The sequence below is a fragment of the Oncorhynchus masou genome, chromosome 29 (genome assembly GCF_036934945.1).
Source record: "Oncorhynchus masou masou isolate Uvic2021 chromosome 29, UVic_Omas_1.1, whole genome shotgun sequence".
Classification (NCBI taxonomy): Eukaryota; Metazoa; Chordata; class Actinopteri; order Salmoniformes; family Salmonidae; genus Oncorhynchus; species Oncorhynchus masou.
This window is the reverse complement of record NC_088240.1, coordinates 41,934,186-41,945,628: the sequence shown is the minus strand read 5'-3', so window position 1 is coordinate 41,945,628 and position 11,443 is coordinate 41,934,186. Positions and strand designations below refer to the sequence as shown.

The window sequence follows — 11,443 nt, the reverse complement described above, 5'->3', positions numbered from 1 at the left end:
AGCAATAAAACAGGTTGTGAATGATTGATGTCACAGTGGCCAAAACTTTATTGCATTGAATTTTACACAGTAACAAAGTAAAACATTAAAATGTGGTTATGTAATTCAAAATCTTCCAGAAGTAAAATGTTACTTATGTAATTCACACGTTGATCTAGTCTCGTTCATCAACTGTGTGTGCCTAGTAGTCTGACATGAGATTAATCCGTTTATAATGGTTGAGCATTCCTGTAACAATTATGTGAACCTTTAAGCATTCATTTTGATATAGTGTATAGGCCTGTTAAGGTCTTCACACTGTTGGTCCAAGACTCCTTTGAAAACTTCAAAGCGGTGATTCAGATCTTTTTGAGCGTGGATTTTATATTTAGTCCCAAATGCCCCATCGGTAGAGGCTGTCCCATAGAAGACTCTGCCTATCCTAGAATGGACTAGCGCCATGGCACACATAACACAAGGCTCTCGAGTAACATACAGGTCGTACCCGGTGCAGATGTATGGCTCAACTCTCTCCTCTGCACTGTTCCCGTCCTGCACGACCCCACAGGTTGTCATGGTGGTGGCGCCCTGTTTTTGAGAGGGTGAGGAATAGGGCAAAACAGACTGGCAGGCGGGGTACTTGTCATAGGTGTAGGCCCCACCCCCCTGCCCACGTGCCACAAGGTCAATGCAAACCATGATGGCGTGATGAAGTGGGTGCCCGCCTTGCTGGCAGTCATGTCCCACAGCGAGGATCCTCTCTGCCTCTGGGTCAACGACCGCAGCCCCCACAGCCTCCATGCCACTCTCCTGCCCCGCTCTGGCTGCAGCCACAGCAGCCATCATGTACTCCTGCATCTTTGATTTCTGAGAGGAGGTGAACAGCTGGCCCCTCAGGGCCACAGTCACCTGTTTGTCCTCGTGAAAGGAGGTGGGCCAGTGTTTGCTGGCCTGCTCAAACTGCGGTCTGGTCAAAGGAGGGCATGCTGGTATCTTGACTAGGAAAGGGTATCCTAGACCTTCACAGTTTAATCTACCGGATGACGACAGATCAGATATGTGCAGCTCCTTACTACGGCCAATGACTGGTGCATCACTGGCAAGGCATACAATGACCTCCAGAGGGTGAGGGCTGCCCTTATCCTTGCATGACCGTACTCTCTTGATGTGCTGAAGTCCAGGTAATGGGTATACTTTGGCCAACTCCTTGATCAAACGAGAGGTTTCTTTCTTGTTGATGATGGGAGCTGCAAAGGCCTCGGTTAGCTCAATGTCTTGAGACTGCTCGTTGGACAGCACAGGGTAAGCAACCCAGGAGTCGATGTCACACTCATATTCTTTTCTGCGTTTGGGTTGTGGCTCCATTTCAAAGCACCTCTGTTAAAAATCAGGATGAAACAACTCGGATACAGACCAAATGTTTACAAGAAGATAAACATTGGATGTAGTGGCGCAGAGATGTAAGGTTGTTTCAGAGCATGCGGAAAAAGACTGTCAGTGTATACTTAACATTACCGATTGATGAATTAAAATTACCTTGTTGACCAGCTTTGATTAGAAGTGTGAAACGTGACAGATTTCAGATACGTGGAGCTAGCTCTCCGTTTCCATCCATGCTTGTTGATGTCCGACTGCATATAATATCCCCCTGAAACAAAGGCTATCACTCTTCATAGACACCCATAGATTTGTTTCCTAGATTCATAAAATGCACTGATTTTAAATTAAAACAATCCCTTTGATATCAGAAAAACATTTTAACATGTTCTTCATATTTCTCAAATCATAAAATGAAACCACCTAACGTTAGATTAGTGTTATTTGTGGTTTCATGGAGGAATTGTTTTCATGTGACACAAAGCTCCTCTTAAGTATAATAAGTACACGGTCGTAGCAGGTTAGAATTTACGCAGCAGGTTAGGACAAGTGGGTTAGGGTTAGCTTAAATACATTGATTTGACAAAAGCTGGATACCGTCTAGCCATGACCAAAGTACACGGGACGTCACTAGCTTCTATGAAGGGGTCGGCGTCCGGTCTAGAAGCGAAAAGGGTGACCTTTCCTGTTACTGGAATAATAATTGGATAATTTATCTCGGCATGTCAATGCAAAGTCGTGACAAAAATAGAAAGGAAGAAGTTAGCCGTTCTATTGCTACTCAACAAGAGAGAGACATGCTTATAGACAACTGCCATAACTACGCTTGGCCTATGGATAATATCATGCTGTTGAAGATGACGAATTCTCCTCTTTACAGGTTACTCCGTGCAAACCTCCACCCTCCGAAAAACCCAACATGAACTCTGACATCGTAGCTACCCTCTCCTTACTCCTCAACTCCAGGTCTGACGCCATTGAGAAAATGGTAGGCGCGAACACCATGGTTATCGAAGGCTTGAAAAAGACTGGGGTTTGCATGCGGTGAAATCAAGGATCTGAAAACGAGAGTGGCTAAAGTGGAAAAGAATAACAATGTGCCACTGATCTGGAACAATACACAAGAAGATGGAACCTTAGACTCTACGGCTTGCCAGAGGTGGAGAATGAAGATGTGCGAGGAGAGGCTATCCGCATCTGCCAAACGTTATGCCTGCAGAGAAGAACAAAGTCGGTGATACCATCGACGTTGTGCATCGCCTCGGCAAGAAGCAACAGCAAAACGATTCAAGAACAAGGGCTATCAATATCCTCTTCACTGCCAGATTCTACAGGGATGCTGTCTGGAAAGCTGCTAGGAAGTACGCCTTCCTTCAGAACCATGTTATGCGTTTCGCCGAGCATCTCAGCCCGGAGGACATATAAAGAAGGAACAAGTTGTGGCCAACGATCAAGATGGCACTAAATGAGGGAAAGGTTGCTTACTTCGTCGGAGGACGAGGCTTCATCAACGGTTCAGAAATCCATATTCCTCCCTAAAATCTCACTAGAAGGAACAGGGTGACGGTTTCAGCCATGGTATTCTCATTTTCCTTATGTTGTTTACCTAACAAGCAGCAGGTGACTATTTTTCAGGAATACTCAGGTACTTCAATTTATTAGTTCGTTCTTGTATGACCAGAAGACAAATTTTGTTTACAAACTTAGGAAGAAGATTGAAAGCTGTATTTATTTTAGATGTATACAGTAACTAAGATACTGTTTTAAAGGGCATACAGGTCTGCTCTGACTTTACACGGTTATTGTTCTATTTAGTTATTAATACTTATTTCCAAAAAAGGTCTGAGGAACGTGTATATGTAAAGCATTTTCTATGATCCGTTTTCATATGCACTTAAAATAGTAGGTACCCTTTTTTTTAAATTATTATTAATTTGTATTTTATTTCTGAGAATAGTTCCTGATTACACTAGAGGGTTTTTAGTCTCTCTTACCACAAGAGCCCTAGTTCTGGTCTTGAACATCATTTTCAGTTGAGTTGAATTTCAAAGCCGGACAACGTCCAGCTCAAAGTTTATGGAATACGCTATTTTCACTTTAAATGGACTTAAATGGTGCAGATCTCGGTTCCTTATCGTTTACGTTCACTGCTCCTACGTCTTTGACTCATCCTACTCATTATACTTTTATATAATCTTTGTTGTTTTGTCTTTGTCTGTAGTTTCTCTTAATGCTAGGGGGTTACGAAAGAATGTGCAAGGCCTTATTTTTATCTGCTAAACAATTTCGAACAGATTTTTGCTTTTTTCAAGAGTCTCACTCAATTTTGGCTGATGCCAACTTCTGGAGGTCACAGTGGGGCAACGATATTTGGCTTTCCCATGGATCTGAACGCTCTGCTGGTGTCACTACAATGAAAAATACCTTTGGTGGTAATATTCTACATTCGGAATGTGACCCCTTTGGTCACTTTATTTGTCTTGTGATCAGTTACAATGACATTATGCTCATTACTGTAAACTTCTACGGGTACACCAAACACCAAACATGAGAATGATGAGTTACTTGAATCTATAGAGAAACATATACTTCATTGGCTATCTAAATTTCCCAATTCATTATTATTGATAGGAGGGGACTTTAATATTACTATAGATAATTCAAATGATAGATGGCCCCCAGGTAGGCCAACCAATCATAATTTGGGTTTAATACTTTTTATGGAAACATTTGATCTTCCTGATACATGGAGAGAGTTTCCGGCTGAAAGATCATTCACTTGGAGTAACAAAACAGGTTCCAGACAATCCAGAATAGATTTTTGGCTTATATCCAAATGTATTGATAGTGAGTGTGTTACTACAAATATTTGCACTACTCCCCTCACAGACCATAGGGCCATTTACATTGATATCAAAATATTTACCCCTGATACTAACCTTGGTAGAGCATCCTACTGGAAGCTAAATAGCTTATGATTAAATAATGATATAGTTGAATTTGAGGTTAAAGATCTACTCTCACACTTTTGGGAAAGGTCTTGTGAAGAAAAATCTTATTGCAAGAATTGGGAGCTTTAAATTTGAGGTGTCCAAATAGCTTATAAAATATGGTAGTAATCTTGCTAAGACCAGAAGAGCTGAGGAGGAAAAGGTGATCATTAAAGTAACTTCCCTTTCTCATAGGTCCCCAGCCAGCCTTTCGGGGGAGGAGAAGTTGGAATTAATTGAGTTACAAAATAAACTGGATAATATATATAGATTAAAAGCAGAAGGAGCCTTTATTAGATATAGGAAAAAATGGATTGAGGAGGGAGAACAGAATTCATCCTATTTCTTTAGACTTGAGAAGTTTCACTCTAAAAATAACACTATCCATGAGTTAAACATTGATGGTGTTATTACAGATGACCAAAAATTAATTGCTAAATACTGTAGCAATTTTTACATAAAATTGTATAGCTCTACATACAGTCAGGAATCCACATATGTTTTTAACTCACTGAATAATGTTAACTCTATCAGTGATATAGAATTTATACAGTGTGATGAACCCATCAAAGTTGAAGAGATTAGTCAAACATCTAAAGAACAATAAGTCACCAGGTGTTGATGGAATTACATCAGAATTTTTCAAATTATTTTCTGAACAAGTATCTCCCATCCTAGTGAGAGTATTAAAAATAATGTTCTCCCTCCTACAACGAGTCAGGGGTTAATAACACTGATACCTAAGCCTAAAAAAGAAGTGCTGCTCATCGATAACTGGCGTCCAATTTGTCTTCTTAATAATGACTATAAGATATTAACCTTACTACTTGCAAAAATAATTAAAGAAGTCCTGGATGCAATCATTGATGAAACACAGTCTGGCTTCATGAGGAACAGACATATTTCTAACAATGTCAGACTAGTATTAGCCATACTTGACGACTGAGACCTGATAACTGAGGATAGCTTCATATTATTTTTAGATTTTTATCAAGCATTTGATACAGTAAAGTATCAGTTTCTCTTCCACTCCCTTGAGAAACATGCCTTTGGGATTTTTTTCTGTAAGGCTAACTATGCAAATGGTAACAGCTCTATCAAATTGAAATATATGTCACCTCACCTAGTTTTGAGTTAAAGAGAGGAATTAGGCAAGGTTGTCATATCTCTCCGTACCTGTTTTTATTAATCACCCAACTTCTTGCAAATTCTTTAAATAATAGTCCTGTACAAGGTATTTCCATAGCTGGTAAAGAAATTATTATAAGGCAGCTGACTGATGATACTACACTTTTTCTGAAAGACGCTAACCAAATTCCCATATCGATCCATGTGATATACAATCCTTTTACAAAGCGGCTGGTCTATATCTTAACATTAATAAATGTGAACTCATAGCTGTCAAAGATTGTGTGACACCTTCATATTATGGTATTCCAGTAAAAGAAGAACTTACATATTTAGACATAACCATTACAAAGGATCAGAAGTCTAGAGACTTACTAAATTGTAACCCTCTTATTAAAAAACTCCAGAAGAAGCTAAATCAATGGCTACAGAGGGACTTATCTTTAAAAAGGTAAAGTCCTAATAACCAAGGCTGAAGGTATCTCTAGACTAACATATGGCACTCTATCTTTATATCTTGACAGTAAAATAAGCAAGGAGATAGACCAGATACTTTTCCACTTTCTGTGGAGAAACCGTACCCATTACATTAGGAAAACTGTTGTAATGAACACTTATGAGAATGGTGTGCTGAATTGTCTGGACTTTACTACTTTAAATAATAATTTTAAGATTAATTGGATCAAAAATTCCTAAGAATAAATAAAGGTAAAATAAAAAAAGGAAGACCCACTTCTATCTGGAATTTTATTCCTCATCATGTCTTCTCTACTTTTGATGGCCTTAACTTCATGTTGTTGTGCAATTATAATATTGACAAAGTTCCAGTGAAACCTGCCGATGAAAAGCAGAAAATGTTCTTGTCATGGTCCTTAATTTATGAACACAATTTTTCTCCACACAGATATTATATATGGAAAAATCGCAATATATTGTATAAAAATACTTCTGTGTTTTTAGAATATTGGTTCCGAAGTAATATCCTATTGGTGAGCCAACTGGTAAATGCAGAGGGTCTTTTACTCAGTTATAGGGAATTCTTATCACTTTACAAGGTCCCTGTAATACCTAAAGATTTTGCAATTGTTTTAGATCCCATTCCATCAGGTGTTGCTCTGTTATTCAGGAATGTGTCAAGACCTGACCCTCAGAGCCTACCTGCTATTGACCCTGTTGACTCATCTGTAGGAAAGATTTGTTTCTCTTTTGGTCCATTCAACAACAGAGCGATACAAACCTTGTTTCAGCAGGATGTTGTATCTATACCTTATGTCATTCCTTATTGGAATGGATTTATTGATAATATCTGTTGGAAAAAAGTTTGGATGTTGCCACACATATACCTACTTGTTAACAAAATTAAGGAAGTTTCCTTTAAAATTATTCATAAATATTATCCTGCCAACCACTATATGAAGAAGTTTAAGGAAAACATCAACTCAAATTGCTCCTTTTGTAATGACCACCCAGAAACAGTGTTGCATCTTTTTTGGCATTGTATTCACGTAAGGAAACAGTGGCAAGACATCCGTATATTTATAATTGAACACATTTATGAAGATTTTACACTATTGTGGTGAGATGTACTGCTTGGATTCCTTACCTACGATAGAAATAAGCTGAAACAGTTTTATGTAATTAATTTCATTATTATTTTGGCCAAGTTTCATATACACAAATGTAAATTTACAAACAAAAAAAACACATTTTCTTACCCTACAAAAATAAATTGAACTGTATTTTAAGACAATTAAATAATCTACTAACAAAAAAAGCTGTTAGAATTATAAGTGTATGCATGTCCCTTAAGGTCCTTGTGTAATTGTAATGTGATATTGTACCCCCTCGCTTGATTGTCCATTGTATTTAATCTATGTATACTTGTGTTCCCTCGTGTACTTTCTTTATTGATTTGTTGTTAATAAATGTAAAGTCCAGTCTAGAAGCATGTTTTCCACTGCTCCTATAGTTATGCTTTGGTTCTACAGTTTAACTGGAGCCTGACCCAGAAATAACATTTCCATACACTGCCACATAGAGAAGTCAGATTTGAAAAATCCTTATAAGACACTTTAGTCATCACCTTTTGTGCATCCATTGAATTATTCAAATAACTGTTGCTGAGGCCATTTATTTTATCACTCACAGCTGAAGCCAATGGCAGTGTCCGAGAGAACCAAAACGACTGAATGTGACTGCAGACTGATACAAATCACCTTACATCATAAATAACTACTAATTTATTATTTGTTGACCAGTCAGTCACAATTTACCCAATGTACATTTTGGTTTTGATCCTTTAACACGTTCATTAACATTTTATATTCATCCAATGTCTGATGTTTTTGGATGACATGATGACGTTGTTGCTCCCTGTGTTCAACTGAATGCTAGTGTGGATGTGATGTTGGTCCATATAAACCGGATGCAACCCGATATAGACAGTCCATGAATTGACATACGCGAACGAACGTGAGTAAATTACCTTAAAAAAAATACACGGACATCTTGGAAGTAATCTCCAGTTCTTATTATACCTCAATGGCTTCTATAGCCACTAAGTCATATACCCCAGCCATTTCTACAATTTTATCTTGTTAAAATTGGATTTTAACCTTAACCTTATGCCTAACCTTGCATTACGACCACAATTTGTGTCTATAGAAGCTAGTGGAAACCAGTACAAGTGTCAAGAGACAGAAGAGGAAGCGAGACATACTGTACCACTCCCTTGTTTTTTTCTGTATCTATGGGAAATTCTCATTTGGGCAAAAGACCGTATTCCGTCCTCTCTCCTCCATGACCCGGAATCCAGTAAGTGGGCAAGGAGTGTTTAATTTCATTAGTAGGCAAACGGAAGAGTGTTCTCCCCTCCTCCATATCCACGTTTGATCGAGGATACATGTGCATCATACTGCGGAAGAGTTAAATCTGTCATACCCATTTTGAATCAGCTTTTGTTTTGTCAGAGGAGAAAAACATGCACATGTTTAAAACAATAAGTAGCATTTTGCTTTTATCTATAAAATGTATTGCGCAACTAACTTAATATGTTTTAATCACTTTACACATTTGTTTTGAAATCCACCCCTGTAAACGTCCTTTGCCTAATGATGCGTGAGTGGAGAAGGACCATCTAATTTCAAACAAGCACATTTCCTTCCACGTTCACTCTCCTTGATTACCTTTGACCTTTTTCAAAAGGGGGAGAGAAAGGACGGAGAGAAGACACATTTAAAAATTTGTCCTTTTATAAATAAAATGTTATATATAAAATGTATTGCACAACTATCAATATTTGTCTTTATAACTGTAATTTACTGATGATGCACAATTGGAGAATAGTCTCATTTCATTCAAGTGCATTTTTGTCTACTCCCTCTCCTTGCAGCCTCCCCTCAATTACCTTTGACCTATTTCAAAAGGAGGCCAGAGTGGATGCAGGAGTTAAGCAAATCCAATTGAGAAAAGGCAAATTAACTAAGTATGCGTTTAGACAGGCATCCCAATTTGGATATTTTTTCCACTAATTGGTCTTTTGACCAATCACATCAGATCTTTTTCATAGCTGATCTGATTGGGGATAAAAATTAAATATCGGAATTGGGCTGCCTGTCTAAACGCAGCCAAAGTAGACCAGACCCAACTGCGATTGCATTGGTGTCTATGGGAGCCACAGGAACTGACCCTTTTTTTCCCCCTCAGTGGTAAACTATTTCATTATCTTAAAAGTCGTGGAGCTCCATGCAAAAACCATTTCTCAGCATTGCAACTTCAGCTTTTGGTACCGGTATTGTTGTCAGACTTCAATAATCAAGTTTTTAATACAGTACCTTTCAAAAATAGTCACGGTAGCTGGTACCCACTGGGCACAGATGTCAGTCAATTCAATGTCTATTCCACGTTGGTTCAACGTAATTGAATTGAAATGACGTGGAAACAATATTGATTCAACTAGTGTGTGTGTGTGTGTCCAGTGGGTAGCTACACTGCTTCCATTTTAGCTGAGAGGAAGAGGCGAAGCGAGAGGTTCAATCAGCCAAAAATCTGTCTTCTCCAGCAGGTGGCGTGGAGTTGAGTTTTTGTATGGAGGTCAATGAGTGTCGAATTTGGTCAGCCAAAAGAATGTATGGGTTATGTGCTACAATCCAAAGAGTGTTTAATTGCTATATTGTAATTACTTTGCCACCATGGCCTATTTATTACCTTACCTCTCTTATCCTACCTCATTTGCACATGCTGTATATACATTTTTCTACTGTATTATTGATTGCATGTTTGTTAGTTCCATGTGTAACTCCGTGTTGTTGTATGTGTCAAACGGCTTTGCTTTATCTTGGCCAGGTCGCAGTTGCAAATGAGAACTCAACTAGCCTACCTGGTTAAATAAAAGTGAAATAAAAATAGAGAGGAATAGGCAGGAGTTTGACAGTCCACGTGCCACTGTGGACAACATCTCCCTTTGTCTCGGCGTAGAGACGAGTATCTTGTCAGTATTATCCATAATCTTAGATTTTGGCGATTTGCTATGGATATGTATTTTGGCTAATGCAGGAACTTCTGTTTTAGTGAAAAATGTTTGCATTTAAAAATTCAGCTCCACAGGGTGCTTTTAGAGTAGCAATGAGTTCCAGGCTTGTTCATGGCATGTGACAGGTGCGGCTGTAGTGGATAAAAAAAGGCTTAATCCTTGGAGAATCTCTTCATTCACAAAAAGAGGTGGGTATAATTTTGTTAATTTGTTCATGTTCATCCAGCAGAAGTGATGGTGTGATTTTGTATTTCATTGTAGGACTAGACGGATTATTCCAACTGTTGCGCAGCGGCAAGATGTCTGTCACTCATCAAACACCCAAAGTGATCCACGATAAGTGGGGGTCAAGCAATACAGCTTCTGGCTTATGCTGGAGACAGGTTGATGTTTCTCTTCAAGCCACCAATGGGAGCAGACTATGACTGTAACTTGTCCTTTGCTCTTCTGCAAAATCGGGTGACAATGTCAATACAGAAAAAAGAGGAAGGTAAATAATAAGTCAAATATATAATATGCATTAATATCATGACCTTTCCCTGTTCGACACATTGAATCAGGTAATTTAAATTAAGTGTGAATAATGCATCAATTGTGTTTTTTTTTGTTTCATCCAAGGTGTGGAGCAGGGGACTTTGTTGCATGTATGAATGATACAGCTGCCGCTACGCAGTGGCCTCTCACATTGCCAAGTGCACACATCGTGCCATTTTCTTCTGTAAGGCCTTCTGCCTTCCTGCAATCCAACCCTGGTGAGTGAATTCATCCCATAATTGGATAGTGGGTTCATAGCTCTCAAGATGATCTAATTCACCATATTTTACTGATGATCTCCTTTTGGACCAAAGGTATATTTCTACAAACACTCAAGTCTGTTTTCCTAAAGGTTTTGCTCTGTGAGGTGATGTCAGGAGGACTTGCCAGTAACCAGTACATCATTATGGCTTTGAAGATGGCCACAGACGCCACTGAATTACATTTGCTTTGTCCTCCATCCAAGTTATGTACTAAAAATGGAGTCATGGTTGCATGGTATGTAGAAGACTATTTGTTATTTTGGATATGAAAATATAGCTTTGGAGTCCAAGGCATGCACCTACTCTTTATTTGATTTTTTTCAGGAATGGCCGATTAATTAGGGCGATTTCAAGTTTTCATAACAATCGGAAATCTGTATTTTTGGGCGCAGATTTCCAAATTATTAAAAAAAAAATATTTTTTTTAAACAACATTTTTATACCTTTTTATTTAACTATTTTTTATTTATTTTTATTTATTTCACCTTTATTTAACCAGGTAGGCTAGTTGAGAACAAGTTCTCATTTGCAACTGCGACCTGGCCAACTAGGCAAGTCACCTGTTGATGCTCTGGGGGCGCTATTTCATTTTTGGATGAAAAACGTTCCCGTTTTAAACAAGATATTTTGTCACAAAAAGA

The 11,443-nt window shown here is 38.4% G+C and overlaps 1 protein-coding gene across 1 annotated transcript; it reads right to left on the bottom strand.

Moving 5' to 3' along the window:
• Positions 1-27: 27 nt before the first annotated feature.
• LOC135521194 (probable inactive tRNA-specific adenosine deaminase-like protein 3) lies at positions 28-1,628 on the bottom strand. Its single transcript, XM_064947124.1, has one exon. The coding sequence runs from the start codon at positions 1,342-1,344 to the stop codon at positions 250-252; it is 1,095 nt and encodes a 364-aa protein (XP_064803196.1). The 5' UTR covers positions 1,345-1,628; the 3' UTR covers positions 28-249.
• Between the last annotated feature and the right edge of the window lie 9,815 nt (positions 1,629-11,443).

What these genes read in the sequence shown, in the direction of transcription:
- LOC135521194 (XM_064947124.1), bottom strand. Translation starts at nt 1,344, where the DNA reads ATGGAGCCACAACCCAAACGCAGAAAAGAATATGAGTGTGACATCGAC.